The sequence below is a fragment of the Callorhinus ursinus genome, unplaced genomic scaffold (genome assembly GCF_003265705.2).
Source record: "Callorhinus ursinus isolate GAN/ISIS: 27379988/994484 unplaced genomic scaffold, GSC_fseal_2.0 scaffold17, whole genome shotgun sequence".
NCBI lineage: Eukaryota > Metazoa > Chordata > Mammalia > Carnivora > Otariidae > Callorhinus > Callorhinus ursinus.
Window position 1 is genome coordinate 28,416,621 of NW_027397079.1, and position 25,798 is coordinate 28,442,418.

Here is a 25,798-nt window from a genome sequence, read left to right on the forward strand (position 1 = left end):
AGGGGCTATATCAGTCGAACCAACGACCCGGCTTCTGGGCCTCGCTGTCCCCGAAAATCCCACCCTTAGAAAGGGCTCCACACCACGCCGCGAAGGAAGGCGCAACCGGAAGGGGCGGGGGTCCACCCGGACGCGGAGCCTCCAAAACCATGGCTTCCCGTGGGATCGTCGGCCTTTTCCTCCTCTCTGCTCTCCCCCTCTTGTGTCTGGAGCTCCGGCGTGGGATCCCCGACCTAGGTAAGTGTTGGCTTTTTCCTTCTGGCACTCACATCCGCGTAACTTTCCCATGAACGTTGCGTCGAATTCCTGTCTTGCGGCCGCCTCCCCTCTGGGCGGCTTGGACTACAATTCCCAGTCTGTATCGCGCCCGCCTTTCTCTTCCGGCGCCGGGTCCCCCGGGAGCGAGACTCCCGCTGCTTTGGGGGAGGCCGACCGCTTTTGGCGGAGAAGGTGACCCTCCGGTTTTGCGGGCAAGGCGAGAGGCTGGCGGAGAGCACAGGAATAAACATAGACACTACTCCCAGATTGTTTGAACGCTCACAAGGAAATAGGGTGGTGTGATGTAGGCCTTCCGAGGAATTTAAGGAAATGAAACGGAGCCAGAGTCAAAAACATTTCCAGACAAAAGGAATTGTGACATGTTGGAGGAAAAGGATGAAGACCACTGTTGATGGATCAGGGAGACTTAGGGGCAGAGTGGCTCGAGATAACGTTCACGGAGCACCAGTTATAAGCCTAACTCTAAGTGCTGTTATCTCATGCACTCTGTATTATAACTTTGGGGGTGGGTACTATTATAATCCCCATCTTACACTTGAGGAAACTGACGCGGAGGTTAAGCGGGTCCCTGAGGTTTTAGGAGTCACTGGAGGAGCGCCAGGCTAGCTCAGTCAGTGGAGCATGCAACTCCTGATCTCAGGTCGGAGGGATTCCTAGATAGATAGATAGTCAGTCCCTGGATTCTGTGGAGAATGTTTTGGAAGGAGGCTGTAGTGGAAGCAGTGAAGCAAGTGAGGCTCTTGAAGTAGGCAAGTAGTGATGATGGCCTGGACTGGGATGATAACATGAAATGTGCACAGATTTGGAATATTTACAAAGTAGAATCAACAGGATTTGTGGATGGATTAATGGAAAGGAGGGATTCAAGAATCACTCCTACATGTGAAGTTGAACAACCCTGAGTAGTTGATAGGCCAGTGATGAAGGGAAAACTGAGAGGAAAATGGTGGACTTGCGGAGAATCAGTCCATTTTGGGATATGTTAGTCATGGGTTTACATGCATGTCTCCCTCATGTTCACTTTTAAAGTTAGCGACCATGATGAAACCTAGCTTTGTATATTTCCTCTCTCTCTCCCCACCCCCAAGAAGTCAGGTACCTAGAAATGTTGCTGGAAATAAGAACTTAAAATAAAATGCTTTCTAAAAAAAATCTGCAAAGTCCCTCTAGAAACCTCCTACTCACTCAGGCTGTATTGGAATCTAACAAGACCTTTATCCAGATGACATAAGGAAATGTTAAATTCACACTTACCTATTCCAGAATTTACCTGTTCCCTTGCCTTTACAGTATCCACTGTAATTTAGATTCTCTTCTACTTTGCACTAATGTTTGAGTCACTAGTCAATGAGAAAGTGGTTGCAGAGGGTTGGGGGGAATTCTGCTCACATAATAAGCTCTGTCAGGAAAATAACAGTTCTTGAAGGCAGAGCCTACATCTATTTTGTTTTTGTGTTCCCATCACTTATCACAATGTCTAATTTATTTAATCATTTATTTTAATTGTTTTTTTAAGTAGGCTCCACGCCTGGTGTGGGGCTTGAACTCATGACCCTGAGATCAAGAGTCAAATGCTCTACTGACTAAGCCAGCCAGGTGCCCCCAGAGTGCCTCATTTAATAAAGCAGGGCAAAAATTCTAGAAAATGCAGCTGGGCTTCTGGTAGCATCTCCGTCTAGTTGTTGAGTTTTTTCACTTAGTTAACTCCTTTCTCCTAGAAACCTCTGTCAGTTGTGAACTGATGGTTGTTTACTTTGGTTTCTTTTTCTTTTTCTTTAAGTAATCTCTACACCCAGTGTCGTGCTCAAACTACCAGTCTCATGCTCCACCCACTGAGCCAGCCAGGCGCTCCTACTTTGTTTTCTTGATATTCATTCTCCAGATATCCAGTAAGAGTAGTTAAGTCTATTTTACAAATCATATGTCCCAGTGCAATGGCTGCAGGGCTAGTTACATGTGGAACAGTACTTACAGATACTAATACTCTTAGCCAGAGCTGCTAATTGAATTCCTAGTTGGGAAATTAGAAATCCCAGACCTTTTCATTCCCCTGGGTTGTATTTTTGGACAAACACTGAAAAATAATTCCTATCTTTTTCTACTGTGTAAAAGCCTTCATTGCCATTTTTACTTCTACTTACAGCCAAATATATTAATGCAGCTTCCTCACATTTATTATTCTTTGAAATGCCTTGCACATGGGCTCTTAAGTATCAAAAAAATTAATTTAATAAAAAAATTTTTTACTTGAAAGATGTACACACAAATCTAGTTCTTTTATATTCCCATATGACATTTGCAAATTGCTTGCTTGTTAGAACAAAAAGCAATATAATGGAACATAAATCCCATAACTCACTGGTTTCTCTAAATACCAATACCGTAGGTATTAAATTACTTTTGTAATACCCTAGATTTAGTTAGGTGTTGTTTTGAACAACACTTGAATCAACAGCTAATGCTGGCAAAAGTTGGAGGACTTTTGGAAGTTGGAAGACAAGTATTTCTTTCTTTCTTTCTTTTTTTTTTTTTTAAAAGATTTTATTTATTTGAGAGAGAGCGGAGAGCACACCAACAGGGGAAGGGGCAGAGGGAGAGGGAGAAGCAGACTGTCCACTGAGGAAGGAGCCTGATGCAAGACTTAGTCCCAGGACCCTGGGATCATGACCTGAGCCAAAGGCAGATGCTTAACTGACTGAGCTACCCAGGTGCCCCCAAACAAGTATTTCTTTAAACAACTTTAAATTGCTGTTTTTTAAAAGGATAACATATATATCGGTTTTCAGTTAAAAATGAAATATTTATGGGGCATTTGGCTGGCTCAGTCAGAAGAACGTGTCGCTCTTGATCTTGGGGTTATGAGTTTGAGGCCCACACTGAGTATAGAGATTATTTAAATAAAATTTTTTAAAAAATAAATAATTAAAATAAATACAATATCACAAGTATAGTCAATTATACTTCAAGAAAGAAAGTTTATATATATATATATATATATATATATTCTTTCTTTAATCTTTAATTGACTAATTACCAGCCCTGAATGTGATGATTCCTCTATACCTCTGCCTGGTAACTTTTGAGAACTACAAAACTAAAAACTCCTATGGGGTAGAAAGCATTTTTAACCCAACTTTGTATTTGCTTCCTCACCATTTAGCAAATTGTATTACACAAAGTATAGGTACTTGTTACATTTTTGCTCATTTAATTTTCATCTTTATTCCTAAAATAAGACGAAATACTGAGTTTTTACTTTTTTCTAGGTTAAACATGTATGTATATAGTAATTTTATTTGCAAATGACGGAATAAATATTCAAAAATAGAGAAGTACACAGTTCCTTAATTTAACTATGAGAGATATGAATTTCATGTGTCAGAATGACTGTTTTTAAATAGAATGAGAATTTGACAAGATGAGACTGTCACAATTTAATTCCCAGTGGGATAATTTTATTTCCTTCTCTGGGTAGAGGGAAACCAGAATTTATTCATTTTTGATAGTCATAATGTTTATAATATAGCCAGTCACTTGAATTATACCTATATTTCTGAGACAGAAGCTATTCTAAAATTGTTTTCTGAAAACTTGTTCTGGTAATGACAACCATGATGGTTTTAGCTCACAGAGGAGATTGTATGAAAAAAATCATAATCCAGTTGCATAAATTAACTTTTACTGTACCACTAAATAATCTTAATGCCTTACTATTTATTATTAGTATCAAGAAAAGTGTTTTGAATTTTAAATGTAATTTTTTTTTTTTTTAACCTTTATAAGGAGTTAAAGATCTAATTCTGCTGTGTGGTCGGATTTTCTTACTGCTTGCTCTTCTTACTTTAATTATTTCTGTGACTACCTCATGGCTTAATTCATTTAAATCGTCCCAAGTGTATCTGAAAGGTAAGTTTATTATTTATCCTACCCTTTTATAATTTCTACTCAAATTCCTTTCCTTTATTGATTCTAGAACTTTTCATAATAAGAACCATTTCCTGTTATTGGTGATGTACAATTACAACTTTTAACTTGATTTTTAATGGACTATAAATCTCCCAATTTTTTTTAAAGATTGATTTATTTATTTTTAGCGAGAGAGAGAAAGAGAGCACTGCCCGTGTGCATATGCGCGCACATGAGTGGGAGGGGCAGAGGGAAAAAGAGAATCTCAAGCGGACTCCTCCCTGAGCGTGGAGCTCTGCTGGGCTGGATCCCACCACCCCGAGATCACTACCTGAACTGAAACCGAGTCTGACACTCAACCCACCACACCACCCAGGTGCCCCTAAACCCGACATTTTTATGTGAAATTGTACATTATCCTTATATATGCATTTGAAATGATACCATTTCTATGTTGATACATTGCAAATTATCTAATTTTAAATTGTGCAGTTTATTTTTTAATTATTTTATTTTTATTTATTTTTTTAAAGATTTTATTTATTTGTGAGAGAGCGAGAGAGAGAGCACAAGCAAGGGGAGTGGCAGGCAGAGGGAGAAGCAGGCTCCCCACTGAGCAAGGAGCCCGATGCCGGACTCGATCCCAGGACCCAGAGCCGAAGACAGATGCTCAGCCAACTGAGCCACCAAGGCGTCCCACAGTTTATTTGTTTAAAGTTTTTCTTTATGTATTTGAGAGAGAGAGAGAGAGAGAGCACAAGTCGGCGGGGAGGGGCAGAAGGAGAGGGAGAACCAGACAGGGAGTCCAGACTCGAGGCTTAATTCCAGGACCCTGGCTGGGGTCATGACCTGAGCCAAAGGCAGATGTTTAACTGACTGCGCCAGCCAGGCGCCCCTAAATCGTGCAGATTAATTGTTCTTTGGTGTTTTCAGTTTATAAACTATTCAACAAATGGTAATCATCTCTACCATTACTTTGTAAAGGCTTTTCAACCTAATTTATCTTTCATTTTATTTTGGCAGTTTTTCTTTACACACTGCTTACTCTTAACTTTAGGAAACCATGATTGTTCTTACTTTTGATAAGTAAAAAGTTTTACTTTTAATTGTTAAAAGCCCTTAACAGTGTAAAAAGTGTTGGGGCGCCTGGGTGGCTCAGTCATTAACCGTCTGCCTTCGGCTCAGGTCCTGGGATCAAGCCCCGCATTGGCCTCCCTGCTCCGTGGGAAGCCTGTTTCTCCCTCTCCCACTCCCCCTGCTTATGTTCCCTCTCTCACTGTGTCTCTCTCTGTCAAATAAATAAATAAATATTAAAACAAAACAAAAAAACAATGTAAAAAGTGTTAGAAGCCGGGCACCCGGGTGGCTCAGTTAAGTGTCTGTCTTCAGCTCAGGTCATGATCTTGGGGTCCTGGGATCGAGTCCCACATCGGGCTCCCTGCTCCCTGGAAAGCCTGCTTCTCCCTCTCCCCGCTGCTTGTGCTCTCTCTCTTGCTATCTCTCTCTCTCTCTCTCTCAAATAAATAAATAAAATCTTATATATAAAGTGCTTGTCAGATTTTCTTCAAATGAGTAAAAAATCAGCTTGTTTATACACTTTGTCTTCCCTAGTGTCATCAAATACTGAGATTCAAGACTTCAGATTCATCTGCAATTTGAATCCTCCATGTTTTTAAAGATTTGCATGATCAAATGTATCAAAAGCTCAGAAGTAGTCAGTTCTCAGTGACTTTAAGGTTTAAAGTCCCCTTGGGCTCCTGGCCGCTCAGTCAGTAGAGCATGTGAATCTTGATCTTAAGGTCATGAGTTCAAGCCCCACGTTGGGTGTGGAGCCTACTTAAAAAAAAAAGGATTAAAGCCCCTTAATCACCTGTTATTGATTTATTTAGAAGCTATACTCTTTGATTCAGAGTCAGGAGGGAGTCTTAAGATCACCAAGTCTGACTCATCACATAGCAAATTAGTGGCCATACTGGGCCTTCTGATTTCCTGTGTGTTTTGCTGCTGCCCTAATCTTTCCTTAATATAATTTGAGGAAATATTTTTTGCCAGGAGAGAAAGTAGTTGACAGAAAGGAATGTTCCTATTTAAGGAGCCAGGCAGGTTAAGGGATATATTTTCCAAAAAGATGGATAATTCCTCAAGGAAATACGGTTAAATGAAATTAATTTAAATGAAACTTAGTGGGAGCGCCTCGGTGGCTCAGTCGGTTAAGCGGTTAAGCGTTGACTCTTGATATCAGCTCAGGTCTTGATCTCAGGGTTGTGAATTCAAGCCTGTGTTGAGCTCCACACTGGGTGTGGTGGAGCCTACTTAAAATAACTAACTAATTTAACATATCCAGAATGAAAAAGGTCATACAACAGCAAAAATCCTTTCTCTTGCCATTCATTGGCTAATAACCTAATATTGGTTCAATCATGGGAGTTGCCAAACATACCCCAGCTCTGGGGTCTAGGCGTGGTTGCATTTATTTTTTTTTTAATGATTTTATGGGGCACCTGGGTGGCTCAGTCAGTTAAGCATCTGCCTTTGGCTCAGGTCATGATCCCAGGGTCCTGGGATCGAACCCCATGTTGGGCTCCCTGCTCAGTGGGAAGTCTGCTTCTCCCTCTCTGCATACTTGTGCTCTCTCTGTCAAGTAAATAAATAAAATCTTAAAAAAAAATAAAATAAATGATTTTATGATTTTATGTTTTTATTTTTAAGCAATCTCTACATCCAACATGGGGCTCGAACTCACAATCTGGAGATCAAGAGTCACATGCTCCACTCACTGAGACAGCCAGGTGCGCTCAGGCATGTTGCTTTTATTTATGGTCATGTCCAAGGGTGACCAAATGGTACTCATGTCTGCAGTGCAGCGTTCCACACTCAAGTGCAATAATGAGCTTCCATGCCATGTCTTGGAGCTGCTGAAGCCCTACCAAGGGCCTACACTTAAAGCACTTAAAATCCAACTTTTTTAAAATTTAATTTAATTTTATTTTTTTAACTTTTTTTTTTTTGAAGATTTTATCTATTCATTCAAGACACAGAGATAATAGAGAGAGAGAGAGAGTACAAGCAGGGGGAGAGGCAGAGGAGAAGCAGGCTCCCCTCTGAGCCAGGAGCCGAACGTGGGGCTTGATCCCAGGACCCTGGGATCATGACCCGAGCCGAAGGCAGATGCCCAACCATCTGAGCCACCCAGGCGCCCCTAATCCAACTTTTTTTTTTTTTAAGTAAGGTGTGGAACCCAGTGCAGGGCTTGAACTCATAGCCCTGAGATCAAGACCTGAGCCAAGATCAGGAGTTAGATGCTTAACCAACTGAGCCACCCAGGCACTCCCCAACATAATCATTCTAGTATTTTCTTTTTTATAGCAAGATTTTAATTTATTTATTTGACAGAGTGAGAGAGCATGAGGTGGGGAGGGGCAGAGAGAGAGGGGGAGAAGCAGACTCACTGCTGAGTGGGGAGCCCGATGTGGGACTCAATCCCAGGACCCTGAGATCATGACCTGAGCCAAAAGCAGACGCTTAACTGACTGAGCCACCCAGCTGCCCCCCATAATCATTCTTGAAGCCTCCTCTCCAAAACTATAACATACAATATTAGTACATGTCAGAGAACTTTTGTTTCAGAACAGACCTTTTCTTTATAGATTTTACTTGTAGATTTCTTTGTTTGAACTGTCTGCATATATCTCATTTTCATTATTTCAAAAATTATAGTCTGTTTTTTGAAGGCTTGTCTCTCCCAAAATGTTTTATCTGCAGACTATTTTCAGAGAAAAGAGCATTCAGTTTATCATAGTTGGGAATTAAAAAGCACTTTTATGTTTTGCTGTCTTAGAAGAAGAAGAGAACAATGAGAAAAGGCAAAAACTTGTCAGAAAAAAACAACAAGAGGCACAGAGTGAAAAGGTAAAGTATAATTTTTAGAGAGTATATATAGAGAGAGTACAGAATATTTGGAGCATTTAAAATTGAGGTCTATTGCTTTCTGTGTTTGTCCTCAGACTTTTTAATTATTGAGGTCAAGTTCTTTTGGTATATACATAGGAGTGGAATTGCTGGGTCATATAGTAATTCTGTGTTTAACTTTTTGAGGAACCACCAGACTATTTTCTACACCAGCTATACCATTTTATATTCTCACCAGCAATATCTGAGCAGCCCAGTTTCTCCATATCCTCACTGATATTTATTATTCCCATCCCCATCCTTTTAAATACCCATTGTAATGAGTATGAAATGGTATCACATTGTGGTTTGATCTGCATTTCCCTGATGACTAATGATGTTGAGCATCTTTTCATGTGCTTGTTGGAGAAATGTCTACCCTTACATCTTCTCTGCAGAAGTGTCTGTTCAAGTTCTTTGCCCATTTTTGGATTGGGTTGTTTCTTTTTGTTTTTTTATAGGAGTTTTTATGTATTCTGAAAACTAGACTCTTATCAGATACATAATCTCCAAGTATTTTCTCCCATTGTGCAGGTTGCCTTTTCACTCTTTTGATAGTGTCCTTTGATGCACAAAAGTTTTGGTGAAATCCAGTTATTTACTTCTTTCGTTGCTCCTGCTTTCGATGTCCTATTTAAGAATCCATTGTCAGATAGAAAGTCATGAAGATTTACTACTATATATTTTCTTCCAAGAGTTGTAGAGTTTTAGCTTTTATATTTAGGTTGTTAACCCACTTTGAGTTAAGTTTTGTATATGGTGTGAGGTGGAGGTTCAGTTTCTTTTTTTTCAATATTGTTTTGGCTATTTGGGGCTTTTTGCAATTTCATATGAATTTGAGTTGGCTCTTCCATTTCTGCAAAAAAAGCCTTTGGGATTTTGGGAAGGATTACATTGAAATCCATAGATTGCTTTGGGTAGTATTGACAGTTTATAATATTAAGTCTTCCTTGCTTTGCCTAGTATTGACATCTTAATGATACTGTCTTTCAATCCATAAACCTATAATGTCTTTCCATTTATTTATATCTTTAATTTCTTCCAGCAATATTTTATAGTTTTCAGTGCATATAGTTTTCACCCCTTTGGCTAAGTTTATTTCTGCATATTTTATTTTGGATGCTGTTTCAAATGTAATTGTTGTTTTCTTAATTTCCTTTTTTGATTTTTCATTGCTCAGTGTACAGAAATAAAAATGCCTTTTGTGTGTTGATTTTGTACCCTGTCCTTTGTTCATTGTTTATTAGCCCTAGTGGTTGCTGTGTGTGGATTCTTCGGATTTCCTATATACAGGCAAATCTTGTTTTAAACAAGATTTAATTGTGCTTCGTGGATACTTTTTTTTTTTTTTTTTACAAATTGAAGGTTTATGGCAACTCTACATTGAGCAAGTCTCTTGGTTCCATTTTTCCAACAGCATTTGCTAAGTTTGTGTCTCTGTCACATTTCAGTAATTCTTGCAATATTTCAAACTTTTTCATTATTATTATGTTTGTTGTGATGATCTGTGATCCGTGATTACAACTCACTGAAAGCTCAGATAATGGTTAGCATTTTTTAACAATAAGGTATTTTTTTTAAAGATTTTATTTATTTGAGAGAGAGAGCACAAGCAGGGGAAAGGGACAGAGGGAGAAGCAGACTCCCCACTGAGCAGGGAGCCCAGTGCAATGGGGGGCTGGATCCCAGGACCCTAGGATCATGACCTGAGCCCAAGGCAGACACTTAACCGACTGAGCCACCCAGACATCCCAACAATAAAGTATTTTTAGATTAAGGTATGTACTTTTTTGTAGATGTAATGCTATTGCACATTTGGTAGAGTACAGTATAGTATAAATATAACTTTTAAATGCAGTGGGAAACCAGAAAATTAATTTGACTTGCTTTATTATTTACTTTATTGCAAACTGAACCTGCAATATCTCTGATGTATGCCTACATAAGATCATGTCATCTGAGAATAGGGATAGTTTTACTTCTTTCTTTCCAAAATTGGTACTGTTTATTTCTTTTTTTCTTGCCTGTTGCTCTAGCTAAAATTTCTAAACAGTGTTGAGTAGCGGTGGTGAAAGCAGGCATCCTTGTCTTGTTCCTGGTTTTAGAAAGCTTTTAGTCTTCCACCATTGAATGTAATGTTAGCTACGGATTTTTTTCTAGACACTCGTCATGTTGAGCAAGTTCCTTCCTATTCCTAGTTTCTGAGTATTTTTATCATAAAGAGTGTTGAATTTTATCAAATGTTTTTTCTTTATCAATTGAGACGATCATGTGGTTTTATGTTTGTTTTATTAATATGTATTTGTTTTATTAATATGTATTATATTGATTGATTTTCTTTTGTTGAAACATCTTGCATTCTTGGGGTAAGTCACACTTAGCTGGCATATAATCCTTTTAAAATGCTGTTGGATTCAGTTTGCTAAAATTTGTTGAGGATATTTGCATTTGTATTTATAAGGGATTTATATTTTCTTGTAGTGTCTTTGCCTGTCTTTGGTGTCAGGATAATGATGACTTCGCAGAATTAATTAGGAATTGTTCTCGCCTCTTTTATTTTTTTGGAATTTCAACAGGATCAGTGTTAACCCTTTAAAGGTTTGATAGAATTCACCTGTGAACCCATCTGGTCCTACTCTTCTTTATTGGGAGGTTTTTAATTACTGACGCAATATGTTGTTAGGTCTGTTGAGATTTCCTGTTTCTTCTTGAATCAGTTTAGGCAATTTCTAGGAATTTGTCTACTTCATCTTGGTTTTCTGATTTGATGGTCTACAATCGTTCTAAAATTCTTTTTCTAATCCTTTTTATTTCTGTAAGGCTGGTAGTAATATCCTCACATTTCTGATTTTAGTTATTTGTCTTCTCTTTTTCTTCATCAAGTTAAAGGTTTGTCAGTTTTGTTGATCTTTTCAAAGAACCGATTTTGGTTCTGATTGTTTTCCTGTTCTATTTTCTGTTTAGTTTGTGTTTTTTATAGTTTTTTAAGTTGTAAAGTTAACTTACTGATTTAAGATCATTCTTCTTTAATTAGATGTTTACAGCTATAACTTTCCCTCTGAGCATTGCTTTTGCTGTATCTGATTCAAGATTTTGTTTGATAGCTAGGAATTACATTTCCTGTGGATGATTTTCCAACACTTACTTCTTAACGTTGAACTGTCAGCACTCAGGCAGTTGCCAGATTGATGATTAACCTTTGTGAAAGAGGAGACTCCTGTGGACTTTCGCTTAAATATTAAAAACATAAACCTTTTACAAAGGCCTTGGTACAAGGGCATTAATATTTTGAAAGCTATCAACTTGTTTTCAACTTGTTATCAACATGTTTCAACATCTAAACTTGTTCTTCTGGTGAACAAATTATTCCTTTTTAAGTAAACAAGCAAAGGCTGAAAACAAATCACAAGAGTAAAAGCCTATGTATTTGTTGGGAGATGGGAGATTACTACATTTGTAACTACCCTGACCTGAATTTATTTATTTATTTGTTTGTTTGTTTATTTTTAAAAGATTTTTATTTTATTTATTTGACACAGAGAACCTGAGGGAGGGAACACAAGCAGGGGGGAGTGGGAGAGGGAGAAGCAGGCCTTCCGCCAAGCAGGGAGCCCAATGCGGGGCTCGATCCCAGGACCCCAAGATCATGACCCGAGCTGAAGGCAGATGCCCAATGACTGAGCCACCTGGCGCCCCCCTGATCTGAATTTAGAACAATAAAAGTGTTCTTGCAAGATCTTTTGTAAGAAACTCTCTTGTAAATATTTGAACTTCTGAAGCTTAAAGTTAATTCTTGTGGAAGTAACTTAATTGTAAAGCCTTGCCTGATAATTAGTAAATTATAATTACATCTAGATGCCAACTCTCTGCTAACTGGCATCTGTAATTCCTAAGGGTGTGTAAAGTTAGGATTCTTTTGTTTGGCAAAAGTCTTTAACCCATTAAACTTCTCTCTTTGCACAAAAGAAAATTAATCAGTGTCTCAATATAGTCTATGTATGTGCATGGTGACGTGCCCAACTTGTGCAGATATGTACCTGCTGGTAAATAAAATTTTTGAGGTTTGGCATTGTAAAAAGGTGATTTTTCTCTTCTGACGATTGATAGTTTGATTTGGCATAGAATTGCAGATTGAAAATCCCTAGAATTTTGAAATATTGCACCATTAACCTCAAAATTCCAGTGGGGCTTTCCAAATTCCTTTTTCTCTATTAATTATAGTCTCCATTTTTCATGTTGGAGACTTTAATCATGTGGTAATCCTTGGCTCTGTCCTTTCAGCTTTAAGAGAGATGCACTAAGGGGCACCTCGATGGCTCACTTGGTTAAGCAACTGCCTTCAGCTCAAGCAGCATCCCAGAGTCCTGGGATCGAGCCCTGAGTCGGGCTCCCTGCACAGCAGGGCAGTCTGCTTCTCCCCTTTCCTCTCCCTTTGCTCATGCTCTCTCTCTCGCTCACTCTCTTTCAAATAAATAAATGAAATCTTTAAAAAGAAAAAGAGAGAGAGGGCACCTCAGATGGTTAAACATCTGCCTTTGGCTCAGGTCATGATTCCAGGGTCCTGGGATCAAGTCCCACATCGGGCTCCCTGCTCTTTGGGAGCCTACTTCTCCCTCTGCTGCTCTCTCTCCCTCTCTCTGTCTCTCATGAATGAATAAATAAAGTCTTAAAAAAAAAAAAGAAAAAGAGAGAGATACACTAAAAAGTTAATTGATGGAATATGCATTTGTAAAATTGCATCAAGCTTTGGGTTCTTTACTGGTCATAAGTTCTACTTAAACAAAACAGAAAAGGCAAATAAAGCTACTTGGAATTTCTCTGTATGTGGTCAGGGTTTGACGGGTTGTCTGCTGGTGTAGGGTGATGTGATGGAGGAGTAGTTTAGCTTTGTCACTGTCTCTTTGTTCTTTTGTTCTTTTGCAATTCACCGTCTCCAGAGAGGGCACCTCCATTCTCTCCCCTTGGGGGTTAAAGCCAGGCTGCCGGCAGTCTGGGGAAGTCAAGTGAGGAACGTGGCTGGGGAGTCTCACTTGTCAGTGTGTACATCTTCACGTACTAGGTTGTTTGAGTTTGCACTTCTGCTGTCACTAAGACTGGGATCTGGGACTCTGTAGCCTCTCTGGTTCACACTATCTGGTTGAGGCTCAGCGTCCCCCGCCACTCCCCATTTTCAGCGCTGCACCTTACGCCGTGTTCCTGCCGTGGTATATGTGTGTCGTCTTCCTCGGCCCACCTGGGTCTCTGGAGCGCCCTGGCTTGCTTCGTACTGCTGTCCTCCTCTGCACGCACTTTGGCTGCAGGTTTCTCACTTTGTTGAATCAGTTGCCACCTTTTCCGTAGGTCCTTATATACAGTGCGTTTGGTGCTTATAGTATTTCTCTGTTTCACCAGCGATGGAATTTAGCTTTCTCTTTCTTGTTCCCTTGGTCATTTAGAGGTGAGTTTCAGGAGGAGAGGGAGGCAGAAATTTCACTCTGTCATCTTAAAACCAGAATCTCCATTTCTTTTAAGTCCCAAAATATGTTCAGCTTTACTATGATTAAGCTATTCAGTGAACTCTCTTCCAAGTGACTTCATGTGTTGGGCATCAAGCCTTCAACAAACAGCTCTGACTTGAAGCTCCTAGAAGTCAAGGATCACATCCTAGGCATCTTGACATCCCTAGCTCCTAGTAAGTTTTCATTGCACTGAAAACACAGTAAAGGGGCTCCTGCCTGGCTCAGTCAGTGGAGCGCGCAACTCTTGATCTCACAGTCATGAGTTTGAGCCCTACATTGGTGTAGAGATTACTTAAATAAAAGCTTATTTAAAAAAAAAGAAAAAGAGATGAAAACACACTAAAAGTGATAGAGGCAGACTGCCAGATAAGCATAAATACAGAACATTTGTTTTTTTCGGCATTATGTATAAATGCAGATTTTTAGAGAGTGCTATTAGAGTGGAGGATGCTGCTTTTTTGGAAAATTGAGTGAGTGTGAAAACACAATTTCTTCACCTGGTTCCTATTTAACAACTTTATAGACAACGTAAAATCTTAGGAATGTTATAGTAACAACACCTCATTTATTTTTTTGAACAGGCCAGCAGATACATAGAGAACGTTCTAAAACCTCACCAGGAAATGAAGTTGAGAAAACTCGAAGAACGCTTTTATCAGATGACGGGTGAAACCTGGAAGTTGAGCAATGGTCATAAACTTGGGGTTAGAAAATATTCTCACGTTATCTTTTGAATTCTGCTATTACATATATGCAGCAGATGTATATTACACTCATTGTATAAGGACGTATAATGTATAAGTATATCACATATATTGATTTTTTAAAATTTTCAAATGATGTTAAGCCATTAGTACGGTCAGTTTTTTAGGAGTCTTTACTGATCATGATTGTACATAGAGCGTATATGTGTGTTGAAGGGCTGAATGCTTTTGGTGCCTAAAGAGCATATTACTTAGATGCTTGAGAAGCTCTAACATACGGTAGGCTTTGAGAAAACTGTTGACTAATCACCATATTTTATATGAGGAAATTCAGATCTTTTCTTAAGTAAGATCTCCCCGGTACTGTAAGCTCACATTATACTCATTATGTTTGGCTCTGTTTCTGTAAAGCCAAATTAACCTTTGGCTCTTTTTTCCTTTGGCATTGAATCTGAACTTCATCATTTGCTACTGGAAGTTCACAATTCCAAGTTCTGTTACAGAGGAAAAAGGATATTCATAAAGGAATTAAGTTTAGAGTAATTGGCCACAGATTTTATGTATAAGATAATTTCTGTCCCAAACATTTTTGGGGTTTTTTTTTTGCTTTCTGTTTATATTGCACCTTTTACCATCTTGTAAAGAAAATAATCCCGTAAAGGTTAATAGGATTCTTATAGTGAAGCAGAATCAGTTTTTATTCATTTCATAATGGTAAATATGAAATCAAGGCAATCAAGGTTGGGTAATGAAATTACTGCGAAGGATGTGCAACGTGAAATGCACCTGCTCTGGGGAGTCCTTTCACTTCTGAGATGAGTTTGTCTTCTGTTCGGTTTGGTGATGTTGGACATTGACAGCCTGGTTTTAGCCGGCCACATCTTTTTGTGAAATGGTCACAATGTGAATTAGTCGTTCTGCCCCTTGCTTTTAGGCTGTGTCTTCATGGCACTACTAGTTTATATTTTAAACTAGTTGGTGGGGACAAGAAGAAGTCAGGGACAGAGCGGACTGTTGGCAATGTTATGACTTAAGGCCCATAGGACTATCAAGAATGTGAAAACCGGGATGTTAATTGCTGAGAGAAAGTGTAGGCATCAGCTGATGGAGCCCAGTACTTTGCAGTCAGACAGCCTATTTGGCCAGTTAATTGGTGAGCATGAAGGTCTCCTGACTCCCATTGCCCTTGCTCCTTCCAAGTTTTCTTAGGACAGAGGAAGGGGGAAGACAGCCTATGAAAATGCTGGCCATTTGAGTCTGATGAAGAGAACATTTACAAGTCAGTAGATGTGGAAAAAAGGCATTATTGAACTAAATAAGCATGTATCTGAGAATCTGACAATTATTTTGCACAGGAAAAGGTTTTAATGGGTAATATTAATAAAACGTAATCTTTATTATTTCTGGAGTAAAATCCTTTGCCTTCTAAAGTGACTAACTCAAAAAAGGATGAGAGTTTGAATTTGAGAACTTAAACATGTTTATATATAAAAGGATACTGTAGGGCCGCATTCAGCTATGAAAGTATCGCATGGTTACATATACAGACATGTTTGTACATACATCTTCTATTTCCATGGCCTTTTGAGGCATAATTCCTTGCACTGTCTTGCTTCCTTTATTTTTTTTTTAAAGATTTTATTTATTTATTTGACAGAGAGAGACACAGCGAGAGAGGGAACCCAAGCTGTGGGAGCGGGAGAGGGAGAAGCAGGCTTCCTGCTGAGCGGGGAGCCCGATGCAGGGCTCGATCCCAGGACCCTGGGATCATGACCTGCGCCGAAGGCAGATGCTAAATGACTGAGCCACCCAGGCGCCCCTGTCTTGCTTCCTTTAAAGAAAGGAGAAAAGGATATCATTCAGGTTTTCTTTCCTCCATCCTAACTGATCCTATCAGTTAGAATGGAACGATCCGTCTCAGCCTTGTATCTGTCAGAGGGAGCCCTGGAGCTGGATAAGGGTAGTTTCTACAAGATGTTAGCTCCGTGTTTTCTTGTCTAAGGAGATAATACTTTACGTTTCTGGGCCTAATAATGACTAAATTCTTTTTTTTTTTTTTTTAGTAGGCTCCACGCCCAACGTGGGGCTTGAAATCACGACCCTGAGATTGAGTCACATGTTCTACTGACTGAGCCAGCCAGGCAGCCTGACTAAGTTCTATTTTTTACTGAAATGCCATCAGGGTAAAAGAAATAACCACTGTGATAGAATAAAGTTGGTAATAGCATTTAGAAATTGTCTGTTGTTTTTGACCAGGGTGACGAAGATTTGGTGCTTGAAAATGAGAGTCAGACATCTTTTAAAACATCAAACAGAGAAGCAGCAAAGAGATGAAACTTGCCTAAGCCTTTAAGCAAAATTTCACCATCTGCTGAGCAGCCCACGCAGAAGGAGTTTCATTTCTAAATGCCTACTCATGTAATTGTATCAGTTTGTGGTAGGAATCTTGCTCTCTGGGCCAGGTGGTATACTGAGTGAAGATTAGGACTGGCTTTTAATCCAGATGGTATCTTCCCACTGCCTCACGAAGGGGTCAGCTTCATTGAGAATCACTTCTCCTATTTGGTATTAATGTTCTGAACGCCACATAGAAGGAAGCTATGAAAAAAATGCTAATAGGTTTTGAAAATACTCAGTTCTTTTTGAGGAAGGAATTCAATTATGTAGAAATGAAAAATATAATGTTTATTAATGGAAACATTCCTACAGGTAGCTAAGACATGATTAACCCATATTTAGTGAGTGTCAGTTTTTCTTAGTGGCCTTGCTAGGAAATGGGTTAGCAACCATTCACTTTGGAACAGTGCTCAGATTTATTATTCCTTCTGTTCTTTCAAATCTTCGATCCCCAAGTTGACTCTCATTTGGAGGTGGCAAAGGTTGGAAATAGGTCTCTTTGCACTAACTCTGAGGGAAAGCTGAGAGGCTGTATTTTCCCTGAAAATAGTTTCTAATGTGTTGCTGAAGTTTCTTGGGCCCTTAATGGGGCTTGAAGGTGGCAATCAGGTCACTGAACTATTTCTAGCATTTTAAAAAGATCTAATGAACTATATGGACTAATTTAAAATTCAGGATTCTTTACCTTTTGTTAATAACAAGAGTCGTCTCAAGTTGATGGTCAGTTTTGGTTGACTGTCACCTATGCTTTTGAAACCAAAGGAAAACAAATGGTTTCTTTGATAAGATGCAATTAATGTTAGTTAGATAAAGTGCTATAAAACATGAGTCTGTGGTATTATAAAACAGAAGGCATCCCTGAAGGTGAAATTGTTGGCAACAGTGTTTAATGAGAGAAAATGGTCTGAACACCTGGTTTTGTAATGGATAAATCAAAATAGGGAAACCGGAGTAAATCATGAGGACAACCAAAATGAATGGTGGTTATCTAGTCCCCTAGCAGTGCCAATGAAGGAAAATATGCACTTAAAATATGTGTGTGTGTGTGTGTGTGTATGTGTATGTATATACACACATATATATATATATGAACCTAAGTAATTTTGGGGTCTATTGAACTTAATATTTATCCTTGGTTTCTTTAAATCTATTTTATGTAGTATCTTGGAATATCATAAAAATAAGATTCTTACGTGAACATAGATGGGTAGCTGTCACCTCACCTCCTGTTATTATCATCTGTTTAGCACAAAGTTGCTCCCCCCAAAAATGTTTATTAATTGAGTTCTTTCATATTATAAATTTTTTATAAATGTCTATTAAAAGATTTCATTAAACTTAGATATGCCTAAACTCTATATTAAAAGGAACCCTTCTCGCTGAGATTGTTATTTTTTTTCTTCTTCAAAATGTTTACATTCCTCTTACAAATCCTCATTTATCTTTAGGTTCTTGGTCTCCCTGAAGAACCTCCTGAAACAGCTGAAGAAGTAAGCTTATTTTTTTCCTTTGGAAATTAAATATATTTTCTGTTTTCTTTAACATCAAGTGAGTACATCTTCTCTTGGTTTGGGTTTAGAAAGAGAAGAGAGCACTGTAATTAGGTCTGTTTTGAATGTGGTATGATCTCAAACCCCTTAGCTCTAGTCCTGTTTTGGAGCCGGCTCTCTGCTGAGGTCGGGGGTGGGGGATGTTTAGAGCGCTCCCACTTCATCGGGCAGAGAAATGATTACGTGGGCTTTTCCAAACTTGAGGTCAGCAAAGGAGTTAGTTATTTTTTTTAAGATTTTATTTCTTTATTTAGCAGAGAGAGAGAGTGAGAGCGCATGAGCACAGTAGGCAGGCAGAGGGAGAGGGAGAAGCAGGCTTCTTGCTGACCAAGGAGCCCGATGCGGGGCTCGATCCCCACACCCCGAGATCACAACCTGAGCCGGAGGCAGATGCTTAACCGACTGAGCCACCCAGGCGCCCCAGGAACTACTTATGAAAACAGAATCAGTATAGGCAGATGACTTCAAATTGTAGTTTTCCTACTAAAATAGAGGAGCTGAAGAATACAGGTACTGTGTAGATGTTTGAGTTGAAAGATGGTTTGGGGTTTTGGGGTGCGGGGTCTGACGGAACCTCCACTCTCTGTTGAGCTGCCCTCTGCCCGGCTGCGCGTCTTTAAAGCCCTGAAGTCCTTCAGGCAAAGGAAAGCCCTGATGCTTTTCCCCCGTCTAGGGCTCAGCAACTGTTGGACTCCTTGAAAACTGGTTTTGAGGCCGCCGGGATAGCCCCTGGCAGGGTCTCATTTGTATCAACACATTCGCAAACATTTCAGTTGAGGACGTAGGACGTCTGAGGAAAATCCAAAAGTCAGACAATGAAGGGTGCAATCCCGACACGGAACCTCCAGGAGAAACACAAAAAAAGAAGAACAACTTCTAATCCCTTTCTGTTATACCCAGCAAATTCAAGTCTGTGATGACGTCTGTCCTGACCCACACACTCGACATTCTCACTTCTCATCAAGCGCTGGGTTGGTATCCACAACAGCTGTTTATCATACAGAAGTAATTAAATATAGCTCTGTTTGACAGGGAACACCTTTTATGAATTTCCTCTGGCTTCAAAACACATGACCTCATTGCTACAGGACAGACTGGGTGGAGCTTTCACTATATATGTATGTATATGTGGTAGCTGTGACTATGATAAGGAGCCATTAGAAAATTCCCATTCTAGCCGAAGCCTGCTTGCCTTTCGGAGCAGACTAATAGATGAGCCAACTAATGACTCCATGCATTTCTGATAGGAGAGGGAGGGACTCCATGCATAATTAATGCAATTCCTACTTAAGCAGTACACTTTTGATTCTTTTAGTGCCTGTTATGTATTTAGTATTAGAACCATCCAGAGTTCTAAATAATACAGTAAGAATTTAAAAAATGAGAGGAGGGGCGCCTGGGTGGTTCAGCGCATCTGCCTTCAGCTCAGGTCATGATCCCCGGGTCCTGGGATCCAGCGCCAGTTTGGGCTCCCTGCTCAGCGGGGAGTCTGCTTCTCCCTCTGCCCCTCCCCCCTGCTTGCGCTTGTTCTCTCTCACCGTCTCGCAAAAAATAAATAAAATATTTTTAAAAAGAGTTTCCTGACAGTTACTATTTAATAAACATCAGAAAAAAATTACTTCCTCGTCTTTTTTGTTTTTTGAATGTCTTTTGATATTAACTAGCAGTTGCCAAGCTCTTGGAAAGAGCTTAGAAAGAGCTATGTAACTGTTTAATCAGGGAGAAATGATGGGGAAACCCAATAGGTAAAGGAGATGGAGCAGGAGCTCTATCTCAGCAGCTAGGACCAGCTCCTCTGGGCACAGCCTACAAGGACAGAGTAAGTTGGGAAACTTTGTTTCCTTCCAATGCAGTGTTCTTCTCCTCCATAGACTCTGAGGTGGCACTGGAACTTCTTGGTTTGGTAGATGAATTTTGAAGCCCACATGCAACCTTGATATTATCTGGAAAGACAGAAGCATCTAGTTTCTGGTGTCCTCTCCGGAAGGCTTGGTCACTGATCTCGATCAATAGGAAGATGTTCTTCCGTTTCAGAAGGCATTTTTATATTTAGAGTGAATTTTATCTAGACCTTTATGTTGGCCTACTACTCTCAGAGCTCAGTGCCTACAAAACCCCACACTAGCTGTGTAGAATTACAGAAGTTTCATAGGAGTAGCGGTTTTGGAATTGCGAAGAGCAGCGGATTGGAATTCTTACTTGATCATTTTTATTCCTCAGATAGTTACTGTTGCTCTCCGATGTCCAAGTGGGAGTGTCCTGAGGCGAAGATTTCTTAAGTCTTGCAGTTCACGGGTGAGGAAATTCATATTTTGAGAAATAATTTTTGTTGAATTTGACAATAGTTTACTCCCATGCCGTGGGGGAGGTATTACCACTCTCTTGTCTGGGTCTCCCTTCAGGGGTGGTAAAGGGCATTTATGTGTACTCGGTGTTCCAGAAATTTGGATAATTAAGCATGCTAGATCTTTTTGAACTGTGATTTCTGCTTTTTTTTTTTTTTCAGTTCTTTTCCTATTTTTTATTTGTACCTTGGGGTACCTGAGTGGCTCAGTTGGTTAAGCATCTGCCTTCGGCTCAAGGAATGATCCCAGGGTCCTGGGATCGAGTTCCGCATCGGGCTCCCTGCTCAGCAGGGAGTCTGCTTGTCCCTCTGCCTGCTGCTTTCCCTGCTTGTGCTCTCTCTCTCTATGACAAATAAATAAATAATCTTAAAAAAAATAAAATACAGAGGGGCACGTGGGTGGCTCAGTTGGCTAAGCATCCGACTCTTGATTGCAGCTCAGGTCATAATCTCATGGTCATGAGATCGAGCCCCGAGTTGGGCTCCTCACTGAGTGTGGAGCCTGCTTGGGATTCTCTCTCACCCTCTCCCACTCCTACCCCCTTGCCTGTGCTCTCTCTAAAAAAGTAAACTAACTCTCTTAAGCCTTTTTTTTAATCTTTTTTTTTTTAATTTATTTTTCAACAGAGAGAGAGACAGCGAGACAGGGAACACAAGCAGGGGGAGTGGGAGAGGGAGAAGCAGGCTTCCTGCTGAGCAGGGAGCCCGATGTGGGGCTCGATCCCAGGACCCTGGGATCATGACCTGAGCCGAAGGCAGACGCTTAACGACTGAGCCACCCAGGTGCCCTCTCTTAAGCCTTTAAAGATGATCTTATCAGAGACCCCAGAGGCCTGCATGAGATTATAAGGAAAAGATTTCAGGGCAGGTCACCACTCAGTGAAAGTCAAGCTTCCATATAACTGTAAAGCATCAGATTTTGATGGCCGGGATGCACTAACTGTAAAATGTATTCTTACATAGTTGACCAAATTGAACTACTGATGGTTTTTATTTAGTTTTGGTATAATCCATTGAGTTGTTTCAGAAAATACGAGTGACCATTTTCAACAGTTCAAGTCTCTTAGTTTAATGAATAATGGTATCGTCAGCAGAGATGAGGATATTTGACTTCTTTGATTTATACTTGGATGACATGCAGGCAGTTTACTAAAGTGTTTCACATCATTCAGATGGAAATGGAAATGAGCATGAATGGAAACAGGCAATAATACAGCTGTTTTACATTGTTTCAGATCCTAAGACTTCATCTGCACAGTCCCCTTGAAACAGTGATAGTATGAAACCAGCATATATACCTACCAATTTACAACCGGTTAGGTAGACAGTGTGTTCTCTAGGTGGTCCCTCTTTGTAAAGTCCCAAAAAGCTGATGAGTAATCTGCAGAAAATTTTTCAGACAGATCAAAAACTTTAGCTGCTCCTTATATAAAGAACGGGATTGAGAGACCTAGTCCTGCAATTGTTTGAAAGTAAAACTAACACAGGGACGCCTGGGTGGCTCAGTTGGCTAAGCGACTGACTGCCTTCGGCTCAGGTCATGATCCTGGAGTCGCAGGATCAAGTCCTGCATCGGGCTCCCTGCTCAGCAGAAGTCTGCTTCTCCCTCTGACTCTCCCCCGTCTCATGCTCTCTCTCATTCTCTCTCTCACAAATAAATAAAATCTTTAAAAAAAAAAATGTTTGGCCTTATTAGAGTCAAAGAAGTGCAGATTAAAATGGGACAGAATTTTCTACCTATCAGGTTGTCAGAGATGAAAAAGAAGAGTACACAGTTTTGACCAGTGTGTGGAGAAAACAGTGATTCTCATTAATTGTTCCTGTGAATATAAATTGGGCCACGGTTCCTATAGAATAATTTACTCATATTATCTTTTTTTTAAGACTTTATTTGAGAGAGAAAGAGAGGGAGGGAGTGGCAGAGGGAGAGGCAGAAGCGGGCTCCCCACTGAGCAGGGAGCCCCATGTGGGGCTCGATCCCAGGACCCTGGCATCACGACCTGAGCCGAAGGCCGACGCTTAACCAGCTGAGCCACCCAGGCGCCCCTCATATAATCTTTAACATAAGCAATAGCAGGGAGGACCATAGGGGAAGGGAGGGAAATCTGAAGGGGGAGAAATCAGAGAGGGAGATGAACCATGAGAGACTATGGACCCTGGCAAACAAACTGAGGGTTTCAGAGGGGAGGTGGGTGGGGGGATGGGATAACAGGGTGGTGGGTATTAAGGAGGGCATGTGTTATGATGAGCACTGGGTGTTATGCTCAACTAATGAATTGTTGAACACTACATTGAAAACTAATGATGTACTATACAGTGGCTAACTGAACATAATAAAAAAATAAAATATATCTTTTGGTAATTAATTTCATTGATGCGAATTTATTCTATGGCAGTGAGACAAATGATCAAAGGTATAAGTGTTTATGTGGAGATTGGTTAAATTAAGGCGTATCCAAATATTGGAAAATTATGAAGCTTTATGACCTAGATGTTTATTACATGGAGTATCGGTAGGTTCTTGGATGGTAGGTGGTAGGAGAAGTCAGAGATTATCTATAATTGATACTCCACCTTCCCCCAAGAACATTCTAGTACCCAGCTTTCTTCCTAAAGCAGCAAACAGTCCTTTGGCAGGCATTTTTAGGCAGTAGGAAATGGAAGTTTTGACAATTACTGTGGAAATCTTCATAACAGGAAATGTTCTCAATTTATAGGAAATAGCCCATTGGAAATTGGGCTATCATAAGGCAGAGTTACTGGGGCCTGGATATGTCTCTGGTGACAGTGTTCCTGAGTGATTTTGACTAGTGGCTTCGATTTTTATCTAAATTTTTTTCCCATATGCTAACCTTTTGTTCATAACTTTTTAATTGAATAACCTTTCCATTTCCTAGGGTTGGGGCTTTGCTATTTGTTAAATGCCCCTGCTGTCTGTAGGTGCCTTCAGTTCCTAGGCCTTCTCTGAAATTTCGTAAAGGTATTCAAGGTTATTTGCATCTCACCAATTCTTGGCATGCTATTTTCCTTTAAACGCTAGAAGGTTCTGTGTCATTACTCGTAGGGGCATGATTTAACAGTGAAAGAATTGTAAAATATCATGGTGACCTAGAGGGATACAACTGTGCCCAGTATCTGATAGCTAAACTTTTTATCTGTTAGGTCTTACTTGACTGGATGATGAAAATCGGGTACCACACATCTCGATACAGCCTTTCTACTTCCTTTCCCAGACGGCCTCTGGAAGTGGAGGGGGGCTGGTCACTGCAGGACACAGGAATAACTATGGATACTGTACTCATTGTGGAAGAGAAAGAGCAGAGCAACTAATTAAGAAATGAGAACTACCTTTTCTCCATAAAATCAGGGATGCCATGACCTTACAGGACAATAAAGGATTCACATGAAAATTACACCATTCCTTGACTGAGCTCAAGGAGGTAAACATTTTAATGTTGATATCCTTGGGAACGTGTGGACATAAAGGATTGGAAAAGGATTGCTCTCTGCATATAATAGTTTTTGGAATTTGCTGTCTTATAATGTCCCAAATGAAAACTAGATAAAAATGTATACAGTAAGGCACTCAATGATTTGTATTTTTCCTGGCTGACATCATTTATCACTGTGTTGAAGGACAAAGTCATACAACTCTCTTTTCTGCCTCTGCAGTCCACCTTGCCACACTGAAGATTTCACAGTTCAAACTCTCTAAAATTGTTTAAGTAGGAATGTTTGTTCTGCTGTATTTCTAGAAATTAAACTTTAAAGACATTTTAAAGGTCTTTAATGCTTTAAAGTTCTTTTTGATACCTGATAAAGGGTTAGTATCAAAAGTGTGTAAAGAACTTATAAAACTCAACACCCAGAAAAAAAATAATCCAATTAAAAATGGGCAGAAGACATGAACAGACATTTCTCCAGAGAAGACACAGATGGCCAACAGACACATGAAAAGATGCTCAACAACACTGATCATCAGGGAAGTAGAAATCGAAACTACAGTGGGCTATTACCTCATACCTATCAAAATGGCTAGAATCAACAACACAGGAAACAACAGGTGTTGGCAAGAAGGTGGAGAAAAAGGAACTCTCTTGCACCGTTGGTGGGAATGCAAACTGCCACAGCCGCTATAGAAGACAGTATGGAGGTTCTTCAAAACGTTAAAAATAGAACCACCCTACGATTCAGTAATTGCACTACTAGGTATTTACCCAAAGAATACAAGAACACGGCGCCTGGGTGGCTCAGTTGGTTAAGCGGCTGCCTTCGGCTCGGGTCATGATCCTGGAGTCCTGGGATCGAGTCCCGCATCAGGCTCCCTGCTCAGCGGGGAGTCTGGTTCTCCCTCTGACCCTCTTCCCTCTCGTGCTCTCTATCTCTCATTCTCTCTCTCTCAAATGAATAAATAAAATCTTTAAAAAAAAAAAGAATACAAGAACACTAATTCAAAGGGATACATGCACCCCTGTGTTTATAGCAGCACTATTTACAATAGCCAAGATATGGAAGCAGCCCAAGTGTCCCATCAGTTGATGAATGGATAAAGAAGGGATGGTACACACACACACACAACACACACACACACACACACACACACACACCACAATGGAATATTATTCAGCCATAAAAAGAACGCAATTTGCCATTTGCAGTGACATGGATGGAGCAAGAGAGTATAATGCTAAGCGAAATCAAAGAAAGACAAATACCATATGATTTCATTCATGTGGAATTTAAGAAACAAAGGAAAAAAGACAAACCAAGAAACAGACTCCTTTATAGAGAACAAACTGATGGTTGAACTAGGTGATGGGGATTAAGGAGGGCACTTGTCATGAGCACCAGGTGATTAAAATAAAAACTTAAATAAAAAATAAAGTTTGTTTTAATAAAGATCTTTTTGAAAGATATGTATTGTTTACTGAATTAATGTCAAGATTTATTTGATTTCACCTTGCATTAAATTGGAACATTTACAAGTTCTGGGATCAGTATTTTAAAAATAAAACAAAACATTAAAATATAGGTGAATTTTTTTAATATATATCTCTGGTCATTTCATTTTCCTGCAGTGTTATAGTCATGTACTTTTAATACCAAGTTCAACTCACAAGTGTGGGATATAAAAAGATCTTTGTTGTGGTCACTCCCTTTTTCTTTTCCTAT

General features: G+C 39.7%; 1 protein-coding gene across 3 annotated transcripts; it reads left to right on the top strand.

Annotated features, from left to right (window-relative positions):
• UBXN8 (UBX domain protein 8) lies at positions 1 to 25,527 on the top strand. Of its 3 annotated transcripts, XM_025886255.2 has the most exons (7): positions 1 to 237; positions 4,063 to 4,185; positions 8,024 to 8,094; positions 14,213 to 14,335; positions 18,181 to 18,222; positions 20,503 to 20,577; positions 23,789 to 25,527. In XM_025886255.2, exons 1-7 carry the CDS (start codon positions 150 to 152, stop codon positions 23,954 to 23,956), a joined length of 690 nt encoding a protein of 229 aa, XP_025742040.1. In that variant the 5' UTR covers positions 1 to 149; the 3' UTR covers positions 23,957 to 25,527. The 3 variants fall into 3 exon arrangements, with proteins under 3 accessions (XP_025742040.1, XP_073758516.1, XP_025742042.1); XM_073902415.1 differs by lacking the exon at positions 20,503 to 20,577; XM_025886257.2 differs by lacking the exon at positions 4,063 to 4,185.
• The last annotated feature ends 271 nt before the right edge of the window (positions 25,528 to 25,798 follow it).

Excerpts from the sequence above, each read along its gene's own strand:
- UBXN8 (XM_025886255.2), top strand. The coding sequence starts at position 150 with ATGGCTTCCCGTGGGATCGTCGGCCTTTTCCTCCTCTCTGCTCTCCCC. Across the intron at positions 8,095-14,212 it reads AAGAGGCACAGAGTGAAAAG|GCCAGCAGATACATAGAGAA; the intron begins GTAAAGTATAAT and ends TTTTTTGAACAG. Across the intron at positions 18,223-20,502 it reads CTCCTGAAACAGCTGAAGAA|ATAGTTACTGTTGCTCTCCG; the intron begins GTAAGCTTATTT and ends TTTATTCCTCAG.